Source organism: Lagenorhynchus albirostris, chromosome 17, assembly GCF_949774975.1.
Source record: "Lagenorhynchus albirostris chromosome 17, mLagAlb1.1, whole genome shotgun sequence".
NCBI lineage: Eukaryota > Metazoa > Chordata > Mammalia > Artiodactyla > Delphinidae > Lagenorhynchus > Lagenorhynchus albirostris.
In genome coordinates, this window is record NC_083111.1 from 36,800,781 (window position 1) to 36,828,617 (window position 27,837).

Genomic DNA, 27,837 nt, shown 5'->3' on the forward strand with positions numbered 1-27,837 from the left:
GGATTGATCCCTTGATCATTATCTAGTGTCCTTCCTTATCTCTAGTAACAGTTTTTGTTTTAAAATCTATTTTATCTGACATGAGTATTGCTACTCCAGCCTTCTTTTGATTTCCATTTGCATGGAATATCTTTTTCTATCCCTTCACTTTCAGTATGTATGTGTCCCTAGGTCTAAAGTGGGTCTTTTGTAGACAGCACGGGTCTTGTTTTTGTATCCATTCAGCTAGTCTGTGTCTTTAGGTTGGAGCATTTAATCCATTTACATTTAAGGTAATTATCAATATGTATGCTCCTATTACCAATTTCTTAATTGTTTGGATTTGTTTTTGTATGTCTTTTCCTTCTCTTGTGTTTCCTACTGGAGAAGTTCCTTTAGCATTTGTTGTAACGCTGGTTTGGTTGTGTTAAATTCTCTTAGCTTTTGCTTGTTTGTAAAGCTTTTGATTTCTCCTTCGAATCTGAATAAGATCCTTACTGGGTAGAGTAATTTTTGTTGTACGTTTTTCCCTTTCATAACTTTAAATATATCCTGCCACTCCCTTCTGGCCTGCAGCGTTTCTCCTGAAAAATCTGCTGATAACCTTATGGGGATTCCCTTGTATATTATTTGTTGCATTTCCCTTGCTGCTTTCAATATTTTTTTCTTTGCATTGAATTTTTGTTAGTTTAATTAATATGTGTCTTGGTATGTTTCTCTTAAGGTTTATACTGTTTGGGACTCTCTGCACTTCCTGCACTTGGGTGGCTGTTTCCTTTCCATGTTAGGGAAGTTTTTTACTTATAATCTCTTCAAATATTTTCTCATATCCTTTCTCTTTCTCTTCTTCTTTAAGGACTCCTACAATTCGAATGTTGGTGCATTTAATGTTGTCCCAGAAGTCTCTGAGACTGTCGTCAATTCTCTTCATTCTTTTTTCTTTATTCTGCTCCTTGGCAGTTATTTCCACCATTCTGTCTTCCATCTCACTTATTCATTCTTTTGCCTCAATTATTCTGCTATCGATTCCTTCTAGTGTATTTTTTTTTTTTTTTACCGGTACGCGGGCCTCTCACTGTTGTGGCCTCTTCCATTGCGGAGCACAGGCTCCGGATGCACAGGCTCAGTGGCCATGGCTCATGGGCCCAGCTGCTTCGCGGCATGTGGGATCTTCCCGAACCAGGGCACGAACCTGTGTCCCCTGCATCGGCAGGCGGACTCTCAACCACTGCGCCACCAGGGGAGCCCCCTTCTAGTGTATTTTTCATTTCAGTTATTATGTTGTTCATCACTGTTTGCTTGCTTTTTAGTTCTTCTCTGTCTTTGTTCAACATTTCTTGTATTTTCTTGATCCATGCCTCCATTATATTTCTGAGATTTTAGATCATCTTTACTGTCGTTACTGTGAATTCTTTTTCAGGTAGGTTGTCTATATCCTGTTCACTCGTCTTCTAGGTTTTTCCCTTGCTCCTTCATCTGTAACATAACTTTTGTCATCTCATTTTTTTTGATGGGTGGGGCTATGTTCCTGTCGTACAGGTTGCTTTCCCTGGTGCTTTCCACACTGGAGTTTGCAGGCAGTTGCGTAGAGCCAGGTCTTGGTGCCGAGATGAGGATCTCCAAGAGACTTCACTCAGATTAATATTCCCTGGGGTCTGAGGTTCTCTTTCAGTTCAGCGGTTTGGACTCGGTGGTCCTACCACAGGAGCTCAGGCCTGAACCCTGGCCTGTGAACCAAGATCCTGTAAGACAAGCAGTGCAGCAAAAAAAGAAAAAAAAAAGGAGCAGAACAATAACAAAGAATAAAAAATAAAATAAAAATAGAAAAATATATTAGAAAAAATAAAAATATAAATGAAACACCACCACCAAGGGGGGTGGGGCTTAGGCAGGGGTGGGGCTTAGGCAGGGTGGGGTTTAGGTGGGAGTGGAGGCTAGTCTCAGAATCCACACAGCTGAAAAGGTCTTGGGGTTTTGGGGGGCAGGGTTTAGGCTCAGCGTGGTCCATTCTATCTCTTTTCATTGGAGAATTTAATTCACTTATGTTTAAAGTAGTTATTGATAGGTAAGGACTTACTATTGCCATTTTGTTAATTGTTTTCTGGTTGTTTTGTAGATTACTGTGCCTTGTTTCTCATGCTCTTGTCTTTTTGTGTGTGTGTTTGATGTCTTTTGGTATCAGTATGCTTTGACTTCTTTATCATGTTCTTTTGTGTAATTTATACAAGATTTTCACTTGTGGTTACCGTGAGGCTTACATAAAATATAACACCCTATTTTAAACTGATAACAACTTAACTTCAATAGAATTTGTAAACTTTACACTTTTACCTCCACCTCACTTTTTAGGTTATTGCTGTTATAATGTATATGTTTTCATATTATGTAACTGACAACAGATTACTACAGTTATGGTTATTTTTGCTATGCTCTTTTACAAGTTTTAAACAAAAGTTAAGTGAATTATGCATCACTATTACCATATTGGAGAAATAATGACTATATACTTATTACCAGTAAGATTTACACTACCTTTTTATGATGTTATTAACATTCTTTCACTTCCACTCAAAGAACTGCCTTTAGCATTTCTTATAAGGCAGGTCTGGTGGTAAACTCCCTCAGCTTTTGATTGTTCAGTGAAGTCTTTATCCTTCCTTTGTTTCTGAAAGAAAACTTCACCAAGTATAGAATTCTTAGTCGACAGTTATTTTTTTTCAATATTTCTAGTATGTCATCCCATTCTCTCCTGGTCAGAAAAGTTCTGCTGATAATCTTATGGGGGTTCCCTTGTATGTGGCTTCTCTCTTTTCTCTTGCTGCCCTTACAGTTCTTTTGTCTTTGACTTTTGACAATTTAATTAATGTGTCTCAGAGTAGCCCTATTTAGATTCAATCTATTTGAGGTCCTTTGGGCCTCATGGATCTGGATGTTCATATCTCTCCCAAAATTTGGAAAGTTTTCAGACATTATTCCTTTAAATAGGCATTCTGTCTCTTTCTCTTTCTCTTCTTCTGGAATTCCCATGATGTGAATACTTTTTCCCTTTCAGTGTCTCCCAAATTCCCATAGGTTTCCTTTACTCTTTTTCATTCTTTTTTATTTTTGCTCCTCTTCCTGGGTAACTTCCAGTGTTGTATCCTCCAGGTCACTGATTCTTCTGCATGGTTGAGTCTACTTTTGAAATTCTCTATTGAATTTTTCAGTTCAGTTATTGTATTTTTCATCTCTAGGAGTTTTGTTTATTTTGGTTTGTTTTTGATGGCTGCTATTTCCTTGTCAAACTTCTCATTATATTCGTGCTTTGTTTTTCTGATTTTGTGTAGCTGTCTGTTTTTTCTTGCAGTTCCTTAAGAGGAATTTCCTTAAGAGGATCTTATTGAATTCTTTCTCTGGCATTTCATAGGTGTTCATTTTAAGGCCAGTTATTGAAGTTTTATTAATTTCCTTTGGTGATGTCATATTTACCTGACTTTTCATAATCTTTGATTCCTTACATTGATATTTGTGCATTTGAGTAATTAGGCTCCCCTTCCAGACTCTACAGGTTGGCTTTGGCAGAGACAGTTCTTCAGTAGCTCAGTTTGGGTTTTGGGGTATGTCTGCTGGTAATGTTTTTGAGCAGGTGGGGCCTGCTATTATGCTTTATTGGGGGCAGGGCAATTGTTTCAGCTCTGAGGATAGGGATAGGGGTTGTGCCATTGGCTGAGAACTGTTGGATAGTACTACTGGCTTGGTTCCCTACACAAGTGAGGCTGTAGGATGGGCTCCATGGTTGCCTGGATTCTCTGGTCAGACTTACTAGATGGTTGGGACTGGTTACTATATACAGTAGTAAATGGGACTTCTGTGCCCTGGCATGGCAGCAGTACAGGACCCAGGGCCTATACAGCTCATTGTTTGGGGACCCAAGCCAGTCCATAGTGTGCACTGACTTCCCTGGTCAGGTGAGGCCACTGGTTTTGCTCTGCAGATGGGGGAAGCCATGGTCTGTGCTCTCTGTTCAAGTACCACTGCATGTAGGGGTGTTGAATGAGCTGTGTAGCTTCCTGTGTGCTCTAGTTAGGTTCCTTGCTTGGACACATTGGAGACTGTACCAATGAACAGGGCTATGAATTAGAATAATTGCCTGCATGTAGCAGGACAAGCAGCTCTAAAGCTGGTGAAGCTCTTTGTTGTTTTAACTCAAGCCGACCCACACCCCAAGTTCCCTGACTGAACATGGCTGCTGGCTTTGCTCTGCAAACTATTGGCTTTGCCTGCTTCTCAGCTCAAGTGCCACTGGGATGCACAACTTCCAGGAGTTGTCACCAGCCCTTCTGGTGAGATGGGGTCAGAAGACATTCTCCATAGCAGGTGGGGCTGTGTCTCACCTCCCCTGCCTAGGCAAGAGGGGGAGGTTTAGCTCCAGGCTATTCTCAGTTTCCCAAATAAGGTCCCAGATAAGGAGATGCCAGGACCTACCCTCAGTTTTGGCTATGAATTAATCCATCTGTTTGTGCATAGCACGGGAACATTCCACACCTGCTACTGGTTTTGCTTCGTGGGTAATCAGCTTTGCTCACCCACCTCTTGGCTTGAGCACCACTGGGCCACACTACTTCCAGAAGTTATTGCCAGCTCCTCTGGTAAGATCGGCCTGGAAGACACTCACCATAGTGGGTGGGAATATGATTCAGCTCCTTGCTTGGGCGTGGGCAAACTGGGCTCTAGGGCCAACAAAACTCCTTTGAAGATCCGAATCAGGCAGATCTGCTCTCCCCCAAGTTCCCAGCTTGGTTCTGCAGATGAGCAAAGCTGCTGGCTGGGATTACTACTTGGGCACTGCAGTATGAGCTTGTTCTGCCAAGATCTATGTGCTGGTTGTTGCGAGCCCCTCCCCCTCTTCTCTGTCACAGTCAGATTTCCTGTGGTTGAGCCCCACAGATTTCCCATCTTTGTGGTACAAGATCAGAGTAGGGGCTTTCACAAAATGACCCAAAATACTGGATCGGGCTAGTTGTCTCTCCTGGGATCTCTTTTTCCCACTGAGGGAACCAGAGGCTCAGGGAAGATCTGTCCAGGTGGTGCTGTGCTGGCCTGGTGATGGGGCAATGCTGTCAATGTATAGCCACCTCTCTTACCTTCTAATGAAGTCTGTCTTGGTCTCTGTGGTACAGGAGGTTGCTTCAGCCTTGTTCTAGGATTCCCTCAGAGGTGTCTTGTTCTCAATAGTTGTTAGTTGTTGTTCTTGTGAGGGGGAGCAAAGCCAGGAACAACCTATGTCACCATTTTGGTGATGTCACTCTCTAGGATATATATTCTTAGAATGAAGTCCTCAGATATTACAGTCTTGGTTTCAGTGGAGCCATTAGCATTATACATGGATCACTGCAGAAAACTCTGAGGTCTTTTTGGTAACCCTTCATTTTTAACAAATATCAATAGTGGTTTCATTTGCTTTTTATTTCACTTCTTAGCAAAGCAAAATTAGCACTAGAGTGTAAATGTCTATCATGATATCTCAAGTATATTGCCATATAACCACAGGAAAAGAAATCAGCCTAGTCATCCTAACTTTTCCTTTTTACTGTTTCTATCCTTTCCCTCTCTGCTTTAATGAATCTTCTCTCCACTTTGTTCTCTTTTAATGGCATCAGTGATGTACACTCAAATTAATAAAAAATTGAACACATCTGAGATAGCTCCTTACAATTGATATAATGGGTAAAAGAATCTTTATTGAAAGAGCCCACTTTAAAAAATCAGAATTATTTCATCTCCATTCAGATCATGAAGTTCCTTCGGTTTAATGTTAGCCCAAAAGTGCTACCATTCAAATATATGATGTTTTGTTTAATTAACTAATTTCTTGTTTTCTACCCATTTCTTACTCTAACCAAAGGATCTTAAACTTGAACCTCTAGAAGAAGTTATTGAAGGGAATACTAAACCTGTAAGTACTTTCCCTAGGTCAAAATTTTAGAAATATGTACTTTGAAAACATAATTTAATTTCTTCAAAATTAGTTACTATTTCAGTGAAAATTAAAAAAAAACAATACATGGGCATATTTCATTATGTGTAGCTAAGTAGGATTTTCTAAATTGTGATTTGTGGAAAACTAATGCCTACTTCACAGGGGTTTTCTGAAAGAACCTGTTATGTAATATGTGAAAAGTGAAATTTTTATGCATGTATAAATCAATGAGTTATTGAATAATTGAATTAATATGACTGGCAGAGAAGGGCAACATTCAAATTGTATCATCAACTAGGCTGAAGGGTACACCTGAGCTGAAACTTGGTCCCATTAATTATTGTATTTTCAGCATATAGCCCAGGGACAAGATGCTCAGAAATCATTTTCCAAAGAAAAAAATTGATGTTTAGAGAAAAGTGAACGTTTATGCTTGTGGGGAAAATATACCCATCCAGAAGGGTGGCAATTGATGGAGACTGAAAGAAAATGGACAGTGATCCTAATAGGTTCATTATATGCAGCAAAAAAGAAATTAATGTATAAATTAACTAACTGAAAAGCAGCACATACCATGCTTTATTATTTTATTTTATTTTGAGGCAAATATTTATAGCACATACTGCTTTGGGAAATTGGATGTTTGCATTTACATTTAGCGGAAATTTGGATTTTAAAATCTTGGGTATCTACAGAAAATCACTTTTTTCTTAATACCTTAAATATATTATATATTGTATAGATCTTGTAGGATCAGTCACATTTACATGAAACAAGGATATGAAATACCTTCCATCTCTGTATCATGTACTTATTCTATAGGCACTGCTTGTGTGATAGAAGGTGAGACTCACCTGCATGTCAGCTCCTGTTCATCTGTCCAAACTCACAGCACAAAGGAAATTTTCATAGAGGGAGCTTTTTCTCAGAAAAGTTTAATAATGGCTGTTGTGATTAGAATCCTATAGATGTAGACACAATTCCTAGCTATACTACATGTTCAGTGCTCTTATTACTCCAAAGACAGGGATGTGGTCTGTGTTAATTTACCAGGCACCCAGAATTTTAAAGTGATAGGTTTTGGCACGAAGGTGAGGGCAGAGGGCTGTTGAGCACAGATATTATGCAGGTCTTCTGTGCAGTCCCATAAGCACAGGATTATGACCTTGAGGTCTTGCATCTGTGTTGTCTCTTAGGTTTGCATGTAGAGAAAACTACACTCCAGTCAAGAAACATGAACATAATTTTTCTAATGTTAGGAGAGATTATTGTCTGTTCTTAAATAATTTCTTAATATAAGTATTCTCTCTCACTAGCTGTGAAGGAGAAAAATTTCTAAGGATTATTTATGAAAAGTGACAGACTCTTCCATTCTCTGGTCCCCGACAGAAAAGAGAGATCTATTTTAAGAGATCTATCAACCCATGCAGTATTGCCAATTCAATAGTGCATGGAAGTACTTTAGAGAAAAAGAACTGGACAAAGTAGTTCGATAGTCAATATCATTTAAAAGCAGGAAAGAATATTCTTTAACTATTTTTAACCATATGTAAAAGTAAAAAATTATGCTCTTTGGGAATATACACATAGTAATAGTCTGAGCTGGTTTGTTTTTTCATATTTGTCATCAAAAGTTGTATTTTTTACTAGTGGTGGTATATGTATCACTATCAATTCCTATAAAACCTCTATATTCATAATGACAAAAACAATTTTTCACTGTTATTTCACAGCTAGCACACATAATTGTATGTTACTTTTTGATCAGTGATTTTTCCTGGTGACCAAAAACCAATTCTAGAATTCATTGACTGGAGAGTTATTTTTCCTTTTCCATTAGTGAATGCATGAGAACTTTGGAAAATAAATCCTACATCAGAATGCAAAAAATAAATTTTTATTATATACTTTATTTTTAAAAGTTAATCTTTATTGAGCCTTTGCTATGTGCAAGTGTTGTGTTAAACCCACACATATGTAACTCAGTCTTCACAATAGCCATATGAGGTGGTGCTGTTATTAGCTCCATTTTACAGATGAAAAAATTAAGTTGTAAAAAGGTTTAAATACCACAGCTGAAGTCCAGAAGTTCTATGCCAGACCTACAGTACTCACCACACTGTAATAGTCCAACTCTAGTGTTTGGTGCACTTTGGGAAGTAGAGTTGCTTTTGCTAGTGAGGTTATGAGCTAATGGATGACTTTTTTTCATGAGATTTCCTACCACTAGAGCAGAAAGTATTATCTGGTAGGCTTATTTAAGCACACAGCAAAAGTCCTGAACCCTAGTATCTGCCATACTAGTTTTCTGGTACGTGAGGCATTACATAATGATGAATGTAGCATATAATCTCTGTTTAAGTCCATTTCTTTTCTCAGCCTGGAGTAAGAGAAGTAACATTTATTGAATATCTATCATGGGCAATATCTTTACATACACTATTTCATTCCATTTAACCTTCCTCAAAACTCTGTGATATAAGTACCTTTATTCCAATTTTGCATATCAGAAGACTTGAAAAAGATTAAGTAACTTGTTCAAGGCCACAGAGCTAGTAAAAGTGAAGCCAATTTACACCTCCTGGTCTAAAAGGAGAAAGAAAAAAGAAAAGAGGGCAAGATGATGGAGGTAGATAAAAGAGCACCTAACAGTGCTCAGAACCACCTCAAATCCTTTTCTGGAATGGATAGTATATAAATAAAATTTACTAAAGGAATTTTAAGAATAGTCAATGGTTAAAAGCAAAAGCACCTTTTATTTTTAACTTGATCACTAACTATGTGCTGGGCCCTGAGGGAGTGTTTGTAGATAAAGTGGTGAATATTACAGACAAGAAGACAGACTAGAAGGAAATATAGGCAAATATAACTAGGAGCTACAATAGGATGTGATGAGTATTATTATAGGAAGGTATAGATTTTCATAGCTAGGGAACATGACCTAATTTAGGGGCCAGGAAATGCTTCCAGAATGACATAACATTTAAGATGAAATCAAAAAGGATAAGTAGGAGTTTCTAAAAATGATATCCATATATCTCTTACAACACTGAATTGTTCTAACCTTTCACTAAAAGAATAGGTGCTACATGGGAATATTAAAATATTCCAGATGATTTATATCAAGCATGTCATAAAAACAGCAACCTTAGGAATTCACTATTTTATTATTTCTTAATAAAATAGGAAATAAATGCACATCAGGGATAAATGCAGATCTAAAGTCCAAGACCTTGGTTTTATGACTCACTGAAAATTTAGGGATAATTTATTGTCTTCTAGCTATCAAGTACTAAGAAGTGAGTATGAATCACTGAAAGGTTAGTATGATTTTTGAAGGGAATTGCATCAACCAGACCATACATCCTGGATCTGGCCAGGTGTATTGATCCACCTGAATACTTTCTGCCTGGTGCAATTGTGTGCTTTGTGTGGTCTCAAATGACTCAAATAGTCTCAAATGACTATTGGGGAAAAAAAATGATCATTTTCAGATATTTTCTACTTTCAAAAGGAGTTTTTAAAAAGTCAATATGGGGAGGACCTTCAAGATGGCGGAGGAGTAAGAAGACCTCAGACTTCCAAAAGGGCAAGAATATCCCCACATACCTGGGTAGGGCAAAAGAAAAAGAAAAAACAGAGACAAAAGAATAGGGATGGGACCTGCACCAGTTGGAGGGAGCTGTGAAGGAGGAAAAGTTTCCACACACTAGGAAGCCCCTTCACTGGTGGGGACAGGGGTGGATAGGAGGTAAGCTTCAGAGCCACAGAGGAAAGTGCAGCAACAGGGGTGCAGAGGGCAAAGTACAGAGATTCCCTCACAGAAGATCGGTGATGACCAGCACTCACCAGCCTGAGACACTTGTCTGCTCACCTATAGAGCGGGTGGGGGCTGGGAGCTGAGGCTCAGGTTTCAGAGGTCAGATCCCAGGAAGAGGACTGGGGTTGGCTGCATGAACACAGCCTGAAGGGAGCTAGTGAGCCACAGCTAGCCGGGAGTCCAGAAAAATGTCTGGATCTGCCTAAGATGAAAAAGACCATTGTTTCCGGGTGTGCAAGGAGAGGGGATTCCTTCCCTGTCTGCCCACAGAAGGCAGATCACCGCCTAAACAAACTTCAGAGATGGGCGTGAGCCGTGGCTATCAGCTCGGACACCAGAGATGAGCATGAAACGCTAAGGCTGTGGCTGCAGCCACCAAGAATCCTGTATGCAAGCACAGGTCACTATCCATATCCACCCCCCACCCCGGAAGCCTGTGCAGCCCACCACTGTCAGTGTCCCATGATCCAGGGACAACATCCCCGGGAGAACACACAGCATGCCTCAAGTTGTTGCAACGTCACACTGGCCTCTGCCGCCACAGGCTCACCCCACATTCCAATTATAACTACAGTACACTTCCCTCCCCCGCCGGCCTGAGTGAGCCACAGCCCCCTAATCAGCTGCTGCTTTAACCCCATCCTGTCTGGGTGGGAAGAGATGTCTGAGGGCAACCTACATGCAAAGGTGGGGCCAAAACCAAAGCTGAACCCCAGGAGCTGTGCGAACAAAGAAGAGAAAGGGAAATTTCTCCATGAAGCCTCAGGAGCCGCAGATTAAATCCCCACAAACAACTTGATGTACCCTGCATCTGTGGAATACATGAATAGACAATGAATCATTCCAAAATTGAGGCCATGGACTTTGGGAACAACTGTGGACTTGGGGTTTGCTGTCTATGAAAGAGGTGTTTCTGATTTTTATGTTTATCTTAGCATAGTTTTTAGCACTTGTTATCATTGGTGGATTTCTTTATTTGTTTGATTGCCCTCCTTTTTTATTATTATTACTTTTTTTTACATTTTTATTGGAGTATAATTGCTTTACAATGGTGTGTTAGTTTCTGCTTTATAACAAAGTGAATCAGTTATACATATACATATGTCCCCATATCTCTTCCCTCTTGCATCTCCCTCCCTCCCACCCTCCCTGCCCCACACCTCTAGGTGGTCACGAAGTGCCGAGCTGATCTCCATGTGCTATGTGGCTGCTTCCCACTAGCTATCTATTTTACGTCTGGTAGTGTATATATGTCCATGCCACTCTCCCACTTTGTCCCAGCTTACCCTTCTGCCTCCCCGTATCCTCAAGTCCATTCTCTAGTAGGTCTGCATCTTTATTCCCATCTTGCCCCAAGGTTCTTCATCACCTTTTTTTTTTCTTTTTAAGTTCCATATATATGTGTTAGCATATGGCATTTATTTCTCTCTTACTTCACTCTGTATGACAGTCTCAAGGTCCATCCATCTCACTGCAAAGGACTCAGTTTTGTTCCTTTTTATGGCTGAGCAATATTCCACTGTATATATGTGTCATGTCTTCTTTATCCCTTCATCTATTGATGGACACTTCGGTTGCTTCCATGTCTTGCAAATATTTTCTCCGATTCTGAGTGTTGTCTTTTTGTCTTGTTTATGGTTTCCTTTGCTGTGCAAAAGCTTTTAAGTTCATTGGGTCCCATTTGTTTATTTTTGTTTTAATTTCCATTTCTCTAGGAGGTGGGTCAAAAGGAATCTTGCTGTGATTTATGTCATAGAGTATTCTGCCTGTGTTTTCCTCTAAGAGTTTGATGGTATCTGGCCTTACATTTAGATCTTTAATCCATTTTGAGTTTATTTTTGTGTATGGTATTAGGGACTGTTCTAACTTCATTCTTTTACATGTACCTGTCCAGTTTTCCCAGCAACACTTATTGAAGAGGCTGTCTTTTCTCCATTGTATATTCTTGCCTCCTTTGTCAAAGATAAGGTGAATTTTGTGTGTGTGTTTATCTCTGGGCTATCGATGCTGTTCCATTAATCTATATTTCTGTTTTTGTGCCAGTACCATACTGTCTTGATTACTGTAGCTTTGTAGTATACTCTGACATCAGAGAGCCTGATTCCTCAAGCTCCGTTTTTCTTTCTCAAGATTGCTTTAGCTATTCGGGGTCTTTTGTGTTTCCATACAAATTGAGAAATTTTTTCTTCCAGTTCTGTGAAAAATGCCAGTAGTATTTTGATAGGGATTGCAATGAAACTGTAGATTGCTTTGGGTAGTAGAGTCATTTTCACAATGTTGATATTTCCAATCCAAGAACATGGTATATCTCTCCATCTATTTGTATCACCTTTAATTTCTTTCATCAGTGTCTTATAATTTTCAGCATACAGGTCTTTTGTCTCCTTAGGTAGGTTTATTCCTAGATATATTATTCTTTTTGTTGCAATGGTAAATGGGAGTGTTTTCTTAACTTCACATTCAGATTTTTCTTCATTAGCGTATAGCAATTCAAGAGATTTCTGTGCATTAATTTTGTATCCTGCTACTTTACAAATTCATTGATTAGCTCTAATAGTTTTCTGGCAGCATGTTTAGGATTCTCGGTGTATACTATCATCTGCAAACAGTGACAGCTTTAACTCTTCGTTTCCAATTTGGATTCCTTTTATTTCTTATTCTTCTCTAATTGATGTGGCTGAAACTTCCAAAACTATGTTGAATAATAGTGGTGAGAGTGGGCAACCTTGTCTTGTTCCTGATCTTAGTGGAAATGGTTTCAATTTTTCACCATTGAGGACGATGTTGGCTGTGGGTTTGTCATGTATGGCCTTTATTATGTTGAGGAAAGTTCCCTCTATGCCTACTTTCTGCAGGGTTTTTATGATAAATCGGTGTTGAATTTTGTCGAATGCTTTCTCTGCATATATTGAAATGATCATATGTTTTTTCCCCTTCAATTTGTTAATATGGTGTACTACATTGATTGATTTGCATATATTGAAGAATCCTTGCATTCCTGGGATAAACCACACTTGATCATAGTGTATGTTCCTTTTAATGTGCTGTTGGATTCTGTTTGCTAGTATTTTGTTGAGGATTTTTGCATCTAGGTTCATCAGTGATATTGACATGTAGTTTTCTTTCCTTGTGACATCTTTGTCTAGTTTTGGTATCAGGGTGATGGTGGCCTCGTAGAATGAATTTGGGAGTGTTCCTCCCTCTGCAATATTTTGCAAGATTTTGAAAAGGATAGGTGTTAGCTCTTCTGTAAATGTTTGATAGAATTCGCCTGTGAAGCCATCTGGTCCTGGGCTTTTGTTGCTTGGAGGATTATTAATCACAGTTTCAATTTCACTGCTTGTGACTGGTCTGTTCATATTTTCTAGTTCTTCCTGGTTCAGTCTCGACTGGTTGTGCATTTCTAAGAATTTGTCCATTTATTCCAGGTTGTCGATTTTATTGGCATACAGTTGCTTGTAGTAATCTCTCATCATCCTTTGTATTTCTGCAGTGTCAGTTGTTACTTCTCCTTTTTCATTTTTAATTCTATTGATTTGAGTCTTCTCCCTTTTTTTCTTGATAAGTCTGGCTAATGGTTTATCAATTTTGTTTATGTTCTCAAAGAACCAGCTTTTAGTTTTATTGATCTTTGCTATCATTTCCTTCATTTATTTTTCATTTTTTTCTTATCTGGTCTTTATGATTTATTTCTTTCTCTTAACTTTGGGTTTTTTTTTGTTCTTCTTTCTCTAATTGCTTTAGGTGCAAGCTTAGGTTGTTTATTCGAGATGTTTCCTGTTTCTTAAGGTAGGATTGTATTGCTATAAACTTCCCTCTTAGAACTGCTTTTGCTGCATCCCATAGGTTTTGGGTCATTATGTTTTCATTGTCATTTGTTTCTAGGTATTTTTTGATTTCCCCTTTGATTTCTTCAGTGATCTCTTGGTTATTAAGTAGTGTGTTATTCAGCCTCCATGTGTTTGTATTTCTTACAGTTTTTTTCCTGTAGTTGATATCTAGTCTCATAGCATTGTGGTCAGAAAAGATACTTGATATGATTTCAATTTTCTTAAATTTACCAATGCTTGATTTGTGACCCAAGATATGATCTATCCTGGAGTATGTTCCATGAGCACTTGAGAAGAATGTGTATTCTGGGTTTTTTTTTTGGATGGAATGTCCTATAAATATCAATTAGGTCCATTTTGTTTAATGTGTCATTTAAAGCTTGTGTTTCCTTACTTATTTTCATTTTGGATGATATGCCCATTGGTGAAAGTGGGGTGTTAAAGTCCCCTACTATGATTGTGTTGCTGTCAATTTCCCTTTTTATGGCTGTTAGTATTTGTCTTATGTATTGAGGTGCTCCTATGTTGGCTGCATAACTAGTTACAATTGTTATATCTTCTTCTTGGATTGTTCCCTTGATCATTATGTAGTGTCCTTCTTTGTCTCTTGTAATAGTCTTTGTTTTAATGTGTATTTTGTCTGATATGAGCATTGCTACTCCAGTTTTCTTTTGATTTCCATTTGTACGGAATATCTTTTTCCATGCCCTCACTTTCAGTCTATTTGTGTCCCTAGGTCTGAAGTGGGTCTCCTGTTGACAGCATATATATGGGTCTTGTTTTAGTGTCCATTCAGCCTATCTATGTCTTTTGGTTGGAGCATTTAATCCATTTAAATTTAAGAAAATTCGATATGTATGTTCCTATTACCATTTTCTTAATTGTTTTGGGTTTATTATTGTAGGTCTTTTCCTTTTCTTGTGTTTCCTGTGTAGAGAAGTTCCTTTAGCATTTGTTCTAAAGCTGATTTGGTGGCACTGAATTCTCTTAGCTTTTGCTTGTCTGTAAAGGTTTTTTGTTTTGTTTTGTTTTTCTTTTTGCGGTATGCGAGCCTCTCACTTCTGTGGCCTCTCCCACTGCAGAGCACAGGCTCTGGTAGTGCAGGCCCAGCAGCCATGGCCTACGGGCCCAGCCACTCTGCGGCATGTGGGACCCTCCCAGACCGGGACACGAACCCGTGTCCCCTGTATCGGCAGGCAGACTCTCAACCACTGCACCACCACGGAAGCCCCTGTCTGTAAAGGTTTTAAGTTCTTCATCAAATCTGAATGAGATCCTTGCTGGTACAATAATCTTGGTTGTAGATTTTTCTCTTTCCACTTTAAATATATCCTGTCACTCCCTTCTGGCTTGCAGAGTTTCTTCTGAAAGATCAGCTGTTAACCTTATGGGGATTCCCTTATGTGTTATTTGTTGTTTTTTCCATTGCTGCTTTTAATATTTTTCCTTTGTATTTAACTTTTGATAGTTTGATTAATATGTGTCTTGGCATGTTTCTCCTTGGATTTATCCTGTATGGGACTCTCTGTGCTTCCTGGACTTGGTTAACTATTTCTTTTCCCATATTAGGGTAGTTTTCAACTATAATCTTTTCAAATATTTTCTCAGTCCCTTTCTTTTTCTCTTCTTCTTCTGGGACCCCAATAATTCGAATGTTGGGGCATTTAGTGTTGTCCCACAGGTCTCCGAGACTGTCCTCAATTCTTTTCCTTGTTTTTTTCTTTATTCTGCTTTGCAGTAGTTATTTCCACTATTTTTTCTTCCATGTCACTTATCCGTTCTTCTGCCGCAGTTATTCTGCTATTGATCCCTTCTAGAGAATTTTTAATTTCATTTATTGTGTTGTTCATCATTGGTTTTTTTTGGTCTTTAGTTCTTCTAGGTCCTTGGTAAATGTTTCTTGTATTTTCTCCATTCTAATTCCAAGATTTTGGATCTTATTTACTATCATTATTCTGAATTCTGTTTCAGGTAGACTGCCTATTTCCTCTTCATTTGTTAGGTCTGATGGGTTGTTGCCTTACTCCTTCATGTGCTGTGTGTTTCTCTGTCTTCTAATTTTGCTTAACTTACTGTGTTTGGGGTCTCCTTTTTGCAGGTTACAGGTTCATAGTTCCCATTGTTTTTGTTGTCTGTCCCCAGTGGCTAAGGTTGTTTCAGTGGGTTGTGTAGGCTTCCTGGTGGAGGGGACTAGTGCCTGTGTTCTGGCGGATGAGGCTGGATCTTGTCTTTCTGGTGGGCAGGTTCATACCTGGTGGTGTGTTTTGGGGTGTCTGTGGCCTTATTATGATTTTAGGCAGCCTCTGTGCAAATGGATGTGGTTTTGTTCCTGTCTTGCTAGTTGTTTGGTCTATGTTGTCCAGTACTGTAGCTTGCTGGTCATTGAGTGGAGCTGGGTCTTGGCACTGAGATGGAGATCTCTTCTGGGAGATTTTCACTGTTTGATATTACGTGGAGCTGGGAGGTCTCTTGTGGAGCAGTGTCCTGAACTTGGCTCTCCCACCTCAGTGGCACAGCCCTGATGCCTGGCTGGAGCACCAAGAGCCTTTTCTCCACATGGCTCAGAATAAAAGTGAGGAAAGAAAGAAAGAAAGAAAGAGAGAGAGAGAGAGAGAGAGAGAGAGAGAGAGAGAGAGAGAGAGAGAAAGAAAGAAAGAAAGGAAGGAAGGAAGGAAGGAAGGAAGGAAGGAAGGAAGGAAGGAAGAAGGAAGGAAGGAAGGAAGGAAGGAAGGAAAAAGAAAGAACAAGATAAAAAATAATATAAAACTATTAAAATAAAAAATAATTATTAAGACAAAAAAAATTTTAATTAAAAAAAAAGGGACAGACAGAACCCTAGGACAAATGGTAAAAACAAAGCTATACAGACAAAATCACACACAGAAGCATACACATACACACTCACAAAAAGAGAAAAAGGGAAAAATATATATATATCATTGCTCCCAAGGTCCACCTCCTCAATTTGGGATGATTCATTGTCTATTCAGGTATTCCACAGATGCAGGGTACATCCAGTTCCTTGTGGAGATTTAATCCACTGATCCTGAGGCTGCTGGGTGAGATTTCCCTTTCTTTTCTGTGTTCGCACAGCTCCTGGGGTTCAGCTTTGGATTTGGACCCGCCTCTGCATGTAGGTCACCTGAGGGCGTCTGTTCTTCACTCAGACAGTACAGGGTTAAAGTAGCAGCTGATTCGGGGCCTCTGGCCTGCTCAGGCCGGGGGGGGAGGGAGGGGTACAGATGCAGGGCAAGCTGCAGTGGCAGAAACCAGCATGACATTGCACCAGCCTGAGGCGCACCATGCATACTACCAGGGAAGTTGTCCCTGGATCATGGGACCCTGGCAGTGGCAGGCTGCACAGGCTCCCAGGAGGGGAGGTGTGGATAGTGACCTGTGCTTCCACACAGGCTTCTTGGTGGCTGCAGCAGCAGGCTTAGCATCTCATGCCCATCTCTGGTGTCCGTGGTGATAGCCGCGGCTTGTGCCCGTCTCTGGAGCTCATTTAAGCATTTCTCTTAATCCCCTTTCCTCGTGCACCAGGAAATAAAGAGGCAAGAAAACGTCTCTTGCTTCTTCGGTACCTCTAGACTTTTTCCCAGACTCCCTCCCAGCTAGCTGTGGCGCACTAGCACCCTTCAGGCTGTGTTCACCCAGCCAACCCCAGGCCTCTCCCTGGGATCCGACCGAATCCCAAGCCTCAGCTCCCAGTCCCCAACCGTCCTGGTGGGTGAGCAGACAAGCCTCTCATGCTGGTGAGTGCAGGTCTGCACCGATCCTCTGAGTGGGAATCTCTCCACTCTGCCCTCCACACCCCTGTTGCTGCACTTTCCACCATGGCTCTGAAGTTTCCCCCCTCTGCCACCCACAGTCTCCACCCACGAAAGGGCTTCCTAGTGGGTGGAAAACTTTCCTCCTTCACAGCTCCCTCCCACTGGTGCAGGTCCCCTCCCTCTTCTGTTGTCTTTTTTTTTTCTTTTGCCCTACCCAGGTACGTGGGCAGTTTCTTGGCTTTTAGGAGGTCTGAGGTTTTCTGCCAGCGTTCAGTAGGTGTTCTGTAGGAGTTGTTCCACATGTAGATGTATTTCTGATGTATCTGTGGGGAGGAAGGTGATCTCTGTGTCTTACTCTTCCGCCATCTTGAAGCTCTCTCTATTATTACTACTTTTAAATTTTGTTATTTTAATAACCTTATTTATTTTGTTATCTTAATTTTTTTCTCTCTCTATTTTTCCTGCGTTTTCTTCTGAGCTGTGTGGCTAACAGTGTCCTGATGATCTGGCCTGATGTCAGGCCTGAGTTTCTGAGCGGGGAGAGTTGAGTTCAGGACATGGGACCACCAGAGACCTCCTGGCCCCATGTGATATCAATCAGTGAGAGCTCTCCCAGAGATCTCCATCTCAACACTAAGCCCCAGCTCCACCCAACCACCAGCAAGCCCCAGTACTGGACTCCTAATGCCAAACAACTAGCAAGACAGGAAAACAACCCCACCCATTCACAGAGAGGTATCCTAAAATCATACTAAGTTCACAGACACCCAAAACACAACAGCAGACATGGTCCTTCCACCAGAAAGACAAGATCCAGCCCCACCCACCAGAACACAGGCACCAGTGCCCTCCACCAGGAACTCTACACAAACCACTGAATCAACCTTTCCCACTGGGTCAGACACCAAAAACAGCTGGAACTACAAACCTGCAGGCTTTGAAAAGGAGACCCCCCAAACACAGTAAGTTAAACAAAATGGGAAGACAGAGAAATATGCATCAGATGAAGAAGCAAGGTAAAAACCCACCAGACCAAATAAATGAGGAGGAAATAGTCAGTCTACCTGAAAAAGAATTCAGAGTAAGTATAGAGAAGAAGATCCAAAATCTTGGAAATAGAATGGAGAAAATACAAGAAACTTTTAACAAGGCCTAGAAGAACTAAAGAGCAAACAAACAATGATGAACAACAAAGTAAATGAAATTTAAAATTCTCTAGAAGGAATCAATAGCAGAATAAATAGGCAGAAGAACAGATAATGACCTGGAGGATAAAGTAGTGGAAATAAATACTGCAGAGCAGAATATAGGAAAAAGAATGAAAAGAATTGTGGACAGTCTCAGAGACGTCTGGGACAACATTAAATGCACCAATATTCAAATTATAGGGTTCCCAGAGAAGAAGAGAAAAAGAAAGGGACTGAGAAAATATTTGAATAAATTATAGTTAACAACTTCCCTAACATGGGAGATGAAATAGTCAATCAATTCCAGGAAACGCAGAGAGTCCCCTATGGGATAAATTCATGGAGAAACATGCCAAGACACATCTTAATTAAACTATCAAAAATTAAATTCAAAGAAAAAATGTAAAAGCAGCAAGGGAAAAGCAACAAATAACATACAAGGGAATCCCCATAAGGTTAACGGCTGATCTTTCAGCAAAAACTCTGCAAGCCAGAAGAGGGTGGAAGGACATATTTAAAATGATGAAAGGGAAAAATCTACAACCAAGATTACTGTACCAGCAAGGATGTCATTCACATTCAACAGAGAAATTAAAACCTTTACAGACAAGCAAAAGTTAAGAGAATTCAGCACCACCAAACCAGCTTTTCAACAAATGCTAAAGGAACTTCTCTAGACAGGAAACACAAGAGAAGGAAAAGACCTACAGAAACAAACCCAAAACAATTAAGAAATTGGTAATAGGAACATACATATAGATAATTACCTTAAATGTAAATGGATTAAATGCTCCAGCCGAAAGACATAGACTGGCTGAATGGATACAAAAACAAGACCTATATATATGCTGTCTACAAGAGACCCACTTCAAACCTAGTGGTTCATACAAACTGAAAGTGAGGAGATGGAAAAAGGTATTCCATGCAATGGAAATCAAAAGAAATCTGGAGTAGCAATTCTCATATCAGACAAAATAGACTTTAAAATAAAGACCATTACAGGAGATAAAGGACACTTCATAATATCAAGGGATCATTCCAAGCAGAAGATACAATAATTGTAAATATTTATGCACCCAACATAGGAGCGCCTCAATACATAAGGCTAATGCTAACAGCCATAAAAGGGGAAATCGACAGTAACACAATCATAGTAGGAGACTTTAACACCCCACTTTCACCAATGCAAAGACCATCCAAAATGAAAATAAATAAGGAAACACAAGCTTTAAATGAAACATTAAAAACGATGGAGTTAATTGATATTTATAGGACATTCCATCCAAAAACAACATAATACACTTTTTTCTCAGTAGCTCATGGATCATTCTTTAGGACAGATCATATCTTGGGTCACAAATCAAGCCTTGGTAAATTTAAGAAAACTGAAATCGTATCAAGTACCTTTTCTGACCACAACGCTATGAGACTAGATATCAATTATAGGGAAAAAAAACTGTAAAAAGTATGAAAACATGGAGGTTAAACAATATGCTACTAAATAACCAAGAGATCTCTGAAGAAATCAGAAAGGAAATCAAAAAACATCTAGAAACAAATCACAATGGAAACACAATGACCCAAAACCTATCGGATGCAACAAGAGGGAAGTTTATAGCAATACAATCCTACCTCAAGAAACAAGAAAAATCTCAAATAAAAAACAAAACCTTACACCTAAAGCAATTAGAGAAAGAAGCACACACACACACACAAAAAAAAAACCCCAAAGTTATCAGAAGGAAAGTAATCATAAAATCAGATCAGAAATAAATGAAAAAGAAATGAAGAAAACAATAGCAAAGATCAATAAAACTAAAATCTGGTTCTTTGAGAAGAAAAACTAAATTGATAAACCATTAGCCAGGCTCATTAAGAAAAAAAAGAGAGAAGAATAAAATTAACAGAATTAGAAATGAAAAAGGAGAAGTAACAACTGACACTGCAGAAATACAAAGGATCATGAGAGATTACTACAGGCGACTATATGGCAATAAAATGGACAACCTGGAAGAAATAGACAAATTCTTAGAAAAGCACAACCTTCCATGACTGAACCAGGAAGAATTAGAAAATATAAACAGACCAATCACAAGCACTGAAATTGAAACTGTGATTTAAAAATCTTCCAACAAACAAAAGCCCAGGACCAGATGGCTTCACAGGCGAATTCTATCAAACATTTAGAGAAGAGCTAACACTGATCCTTCACAAACTCTTCCAAAATATAGCAAAGGGAGGAACACTCCCAAACTCATTCTATGAGGCCACCATCACCCTGATACCAAAACCAGACAAAGATATCATACAAAACAAACTACAGGTCAATATCACTGATGAACATAGATGCAAAAATCCTCAACAAAATACTAGTAAACAGAATCCAACAGCACACTAAAAGATCATACACCCTGATCAAGTGGAGTTTATCCCAGGAATGCAGGGATTCTTCAATATACACAAATCTATCAATGTGATACACCATATTAACAAATTTAAGAATAAAAACAATATGATAATCTCAATAAATGCAGAAAAACTATCAACAAAATTCAACACTGATTTATGATAAAAACCCTCCATAAAGTGGGCATAGAGGGAACTTACCTCAACATAATGAAGGCCATATATGACAAACCCACAGCCAACATCATTCTCAATGGTGAAAAACTGAAACCATTTCCACTAAGATCAGGAACAAGCCAAGGTAGCCCACTCTCATAGCTATTATGCAACATAGTTTTGGAAGTTTTAGTCACAGCAATCAGAGACAAAAAGAAATAAAAGGAATCCAAATTGGAAAAGAAGAAGTAAAACTGTTACTGCAGATGACATGATACTATACATAGAGAATCCCAAAGATGCTAGCAGAAAGCTACTAGAGCTAAACAATGAATTTGGTAAAGTAGCAGGATACAAAATTAATGCACAGAAATCTCTTGCTTTCCTATACACTAATGATGAAAAATCTGAAAGAGAAATTAAGGAAAGACTCCCATTTACCATTGCAACAAAAAGAACAAAATACCTAGGAATAAACCTACCTGAGGAGGCAGAAGACCTGTATGCAGAAAACTTACAGTTTATAGACACTGATGAAAGAAATTAAAGATGATACAAACAGATGGAGAGATATACCATGTTCTTGGATTGGAAGAATCAACATTGTGAAAGTGACTATACTACCCAAAGCAGTCTACAGATTCAGTGCAATCCCTATCAAAATACCAATGGCATTTTTCAAAGAACTAGAAAAAAAAATTTCACAATTTGTATGGAAACACAAAAGACCCCAAGTACCCAAAGCAATCTTGAGAAAAAGAAACAGAGCTGGAGGAATCAGGCTCCCTGACTTCAGACTATACTGCAAAGCTCCAGTAATCAAGACAGTATGGTAGTGGCACAAAAACAGAAATATAGATCAATGGAACATGATAGAAAGCCCAAAGATAAACTCATGCACATATGGTCACCTTATCTTTGATAAAGGAGGCAAGAATATACAATGGAGAAAGATAGCCTCTTCAATAAGTGGCGCTGGGAAAACTGGAGAGCTACATGTTAAAGAATACAATTAGAACACTTCCTAACACCAGACACAAAAATAAACTCAAAATGGATTAAAGACCTAAATGTAAGACCAGACACTATAAAACTCTTAGAGGAGAACATCAGCAGAACACTCTGTGACATAAATCACAGCAACATCCTTTTTGACCCACCTCCTAGAGAAATGGACAAAAATAAACAAATGGGACCTAATGAAACTTAAAAGCCCAGCAAAGGAAACCATAAACAAGATGAAAAGACAACCCTCAGAATGGGAGAAGATATTTGCAAATGAAAAAACTGACAAAGGATTAATCTCCAAATATACAATCAGTTCCTGCAGCTCAGTATCAAAAAAACAAATAATCCAATTCAAAAATGGGCAGAAGACCTAAATAGACATTTCTCCAAAGAAGACATACTGATTGCCAACAAACAAATGAAAGGATGCTCAACATCACTAATCATTAGGGAATCCAAATCAAAACTACAGTGAGGGGGCTTCCCTGGTGGTGCAGTGGTTGAGTTCGCCTGCCGAAGCAGGGGACACGGGTTCATGCCCCGGTCTGGGAAGATCCCACATTCCGTGGAGTGGCTAGGCCCGTGAGCCATGGCCGCTAAGCCTGTGCGTCCGGAGCCTGTGCACCGCAACGGGAGAGGCCATAACAGTGAGAGGCCCACGTACTGCAAAAAAAAAAAAAAAAAAACACCACAGTGAAGTACCACCCAACACTGGTCAGAATGGCCGTCATAAAACATCTACAAACAATAAATCCTGCAGAGGGTGTGGAGAAAAGGGAACCCTCTCTCATTGTTGGTGGGGTAATGTAAATTGATACAGCCACTATGGAATACAGTATGGAGGTTCCTTCAAAAACTAAAAGTAGAACTACCATATGACCCAGCAATCCCACTACTGGGCATATACCCTGAGAAAACCATAATTCAAAGAGAGTCATGTATCAGAATGTTCACTGCAGGACTATTTGCAATAACCAGGACATGGAAGCAACCTAAGTGTTCATTGACAGATGTGGCACATATATACAATGGCATATTACTCAGCCATAAAAAGAAACGAAATTGAGTTATTAGTACTGAGGTGGACGGACCTAGAGTCTGTCATACAGAGTGAAGTAAGTCAGAAAGAGAAAAAAAAATGCTAACACATATATATGGAATCTGAAAAAAAAAAAAAGTTCTGATGAACCCAGGGGCAGGACTTGAATAAAGATGTAGACATAGAGGGTGGACTTGAGGACATGGTGAAGGGGAATGGGAAGCTGGAACGAAGTGAGAGAGTAGCATTGACATATATACACTACCAAATGTAAAATAGGTAGCTAGAGGGAAGCAGCTGCATTGCATAGGGAGATCAGCACATTGCTTTGTGACCACCTAGAGAGGTGGGATAGGGATGGTGGGAGTGAGACGCAAGAGGGAAGTGTTATGGGGATATAAGGTTATGTATAGCTGATTCGCTCTTTTATACAGCAGAAACTAACACAACATTGTGAAGCAATTATACTCCAGTAAAGATGTTAACAAAAAAGTCAATATAATTTTAAACAAAGTTTTATCACTTTCTGATGCTTTTCAAAAACTGTTAACTTTTCTTGAGCACATTATTTTTGTATATATACACTAGAATCCCTTTTCATACAATAGGAGTTTACAAATCTAATATCTTTTTTTTCCTTCTGTATCCTCATTAAACCTATGAATAATATTTTGTGAGTAAATTAATTCTGCCATGCACTTTAATGTGTTTTGTGGACTATTGCCAACTAATATGTCTGAGACTTTCAAAACATAGTCTTGCTTTGCAGTAGCTGTTAAGAGACTCCAACAAGAACACACAAGGAAGGCTCTGATGTTTCTGAAGAATGCTTGGAACACAGTTGTAAATGTAGTAAATAGAGACAGAATAACATAAAACAAATTGGCTGTGTTTAAAACATTTCTTTGTCTCCAGTTATTTAAAAAGCTGATATTTCTTGAAATAAAAAGATCCAAGAAATCAGAGGTACACTCAACTGTAATGTAACGTCACTGGCAAATACTATTCAGTAAACCTGGATTAACCTTTCATAATTAGCACTTCTTAGCCCAAGAAATCCCTAATATTCCACCCTAATTCCATTGTAACAAAATCCCTCTAAGGTAAGTCATAAAAGCAACACTAACCCCTTCTAAAGCAGAGAAACAAAAATGTAGCACTATTTTCTACCGTGAAAGAAAGTTCTGGGCTGGCCATTTACATTATAGGATCTCAGATTTCAGTAAGGATTAAAGGCTGTATATTTTAAACAAGAGACATATAGAAATATCATGAAGATATTAGGACCCCTTCCCTACTTCTCCCATACTCCATATACCACATCTTAACCTAGCCAGCATAGAAAAATATAAGGATTTTCTTTGGACCTCAGAAAGTCTACCTTAAATTACCCAAGATTCAAAAAGCTCCACTTGTCACAGTAGTCATAAAATGCAGGCAGATTATCTGGGCCCCTTTATAAGTTTATTTCTTTGTGTACATATCTGAGGAAAAGTGGGGAAAGAAGTGCCTTGTTTGGATTGCAAAGTAAATTTAATTTTTCCAAATCATATTCACATCCATGTATATAAGTAAATGAACCATTTAGCTATTGCTATATAGCAAACCACCCAAAAGTGAATGGCTTAAACCACAGTTCTGCATGTAGGCAATTTAGGGCGAGATCATCTTGGTGGTCTCAGCTGGCTCCCTTTTGGCGTCTGTAATCAGCTGCATGCCAGCTTTACTGATCTTAGCTGGGCTTTCTCATATGTCTAGGTCCTCAGCTAGGATGAATCCACTGACTCAGCTTTGTTCTATGTGGTTTTAATCCTCCAGCATAGGGGTTGGCAAAACTACAGCTCACTGCCTGTCTTTATATATAAGGTTTCACTGGAATAGAGCCATACCCATTTGTTTATTTATTGCCTATGTTTGCTTTCACAATAAAACAGGGGAGTTGAGTAGTTGTGACAGGAACCATATGGCCTTCAAAGGCTAAAACCTTTACTATCTGGCCCTTTACATAAAATGTTTGCTTGGGGCTTCCCTGGTGGCACAGTGGTTGAGAGTCCGCCTGCCGATGCAGGGAACACGGGTTCGTGCCCCGTTCCGGAAGGATCCCACATGCCGCGGAGCCGCTGAGCCTGCGCATCCGGAGCCTGTGCTCCGCAACGGGAGAGGCCACAACAGTGAGAGGCCCACGTACCGCAAAAAAAAGAAAAAAAAAAAAAAAAAGTTTGCTGACCCCTGCTCTAGCAGGGCTCATTTACATGGCAATGTCAGGGATCCAAGCAAAAGAGTGGAAACTCACAAGGTCTCTTGGGGCCTAAATTTGAAACCACCACAGCGTCACTTCTGCCATGTTCTGTTGGCCAAAGCAAGTTAGAAGTCCAGCCCAGATCCAAGAAAAGGGGAAATAGAATCCATGTCTAGATGGAGAAGTAAAAAGTCACATTTCAAAGGGCATGGGTTCAGGGAGCAGTGAAGGACTCTGGTCATATTTACAACCTGCCTCACTAGATCACATAACAATTGCCTTCAGACTAAAAGAATTGTGATGGAATAGGTGGATATATTTATAATATTTCATCAGGAAAGCCCATAAGAATCATGTGAGTCACTGTTCATCAAATACCTGACCTGTAGATTTTTGTCAAAAGGATGTATCCATAATTATTTTGGTAGAGATTATCTTTAGCACAAAGTGAGAGAGTGGCATGGACATATATACACTACCAAATGTAAAATAGATAGCTAGTGGGAAGCAGCCACATAGCACATGGAGATCAGCTCGGTGCTTTGTGACCACCTAGAGGGGTGGGATAGGGAGGGTGGGAGGGAGGGAGACGTAAGAGGGAAGAGATATGGGAACATATGTATAACTGATTCACTTTGTTATAAAGCAGAAACTAACACACCACTGTAAAGCAATTATACTCCAATAAAGATGTTACAGAAAACAAAAACAAACAAACAAAAAAAAACCTAGGCCCTGGGAGAGTCAGATAGGAGGCTGATTGTTCATTATACAACCTTAGGAGATAGTTATTGACTTTGATTCCTGATCCTGAAGGGAAATAAGATAAAGCTCAATTAAAATTACTGAACTCATTTAGGTGACTAGGTTATGAAAACAAATAGACCCAAGATGTAGGATGATTCCAATGCAATAAAAGTTTTCCTAGTAAATAGTCCACACAATGATTCAGGGACACAGACTTCTCTCACCTATGGGCCTGCCAGTCCTAAGGCAGGTCTTCATCTTACTAGCAGAAAAGAAAAAGAGAAGGTGGAGGAGGCTCACATCTTTCCTGAAAGTCTTGGCTCAAAAGTAGTACACAGCACTTCTGCTCATATTCTGTTGGTGAGAACTCATCAGTTGGCGACACCTAACTGCAAGGGATAATGGAATTTGTAAGTCTAACTCTATATCTAGAAAGAAGAAAGAAATGGATTTTGATGAACAGTTTGGAGTCTGTGCCATAGTCTACCTTCTGGTCATCAGATGTTCATTTGCATCTTTCTTTTCACATTTATAGAACACATTACCTTCACAAGGGAGACCGCCCAAAGTCTCCTCCAGTTACTGCTTCTAGCTCAAATCCAGGATCCCTGGATGATGTTTAGTCTTATCTGTAAGGTCAGGATGTAGCCATTTAAAGTCTGAAATGCCCAACCCCTGCACACACACAGATAAAATATACAATGATAAAACTAGGCCAGGATAAATGCCATAAAACTGCCGCTCAGAAAACAGATGAATAGGAAATACACAACATTCACAGGTTAGTTGCAACGATGAGTTCATGCTGGGAAGGTATTTTAATGAAGGAAGTTCCACTATTAGACACCAGATCTCCATTCTGAGAGGAACCCTGTTTTCTGTTCTTCTTTAAGAGTTTCTTCTTGGTCCATTACCATCCATGACCACACCTGAGTCAGCCCATTGTGGAACATTACCTTTCTTGGGGGTTATGCAGTATTCACAGCGTGCTTCCAGCTCATATGAGTTTGGGGGCCCAAATATTATTTTAAGCCTTAAATAGTCAAAGGATTTTAACACAAGGATCAAAATTTATTTGGCAATACAGTTGGTCAAAATTTTAGTAGAATTCTGATCAATTTACATACAATAAGTTTCATGGGCCATACCTAAAATTACTTCTTAGACACAGTGTTCAAGACTTGTTTATTTCTTTGCTAAAACCTATGAAGACAAGAATTCTATCTTAATCCATCACTGTATACTAGAATCCAGCATTTACTAATTCCCTGTAGGAACACAAAGTAGGAACATTTGTTCAATATAAAACGTGCCTAACATAATACCTACAATATAATTAGTGTTCATCCAATGGTAGCTGTTAACATTAAGAGAGAAGCTCATTGGAATTGGAGATAGCAAACCAGGGGCTTAATTCTAGCTCTACTTCTACATAGCTGGGTAAGATCATGCAAGTTAGTTTCCTCATATTCTAAATCTTTCTCACATTATTGTTGTTGCTTTGCACTTTTATAATTCACCTCCAATCCTTGTTTTTTTTGCACTTTTATGATTCACTACCAACAATTGATGAGGAAAGGACTAATCTTGAGATCAAAATACCATGAGAAGCCCATAGGCATAGCTTTAGGAAAGTATTCAAACTACAGGTGCTATAAGGGTAATAGGATTTGTTACAAGAATCAGTTGTCATC

At 39.2% G+C, this 27,837-nt stretch overlaps 1 protein-coding gene across 1 annotated transcript in view; it reads left to right on the top strand.

Annotated features, from left to right (window-relative positions):
- Positions 1–27,837, top strand: part of NECAB1 (N-terminal EF-hand calcium binding protein 1) — a 183,620-nt gene that overhangs the window by 143,566 nt on the left and 12,217 nt on the right. The window contains exon 8 of the mRNA XM_060127738.1: positions 5,864–5,914. Coding sequence (XP_059983721.1) covers positions 5,864–5,914 — 51 coding nt within the window. The remainder of the gene's footprint in view (positions 1–5,863; positions 5,915–27,837) is intronic.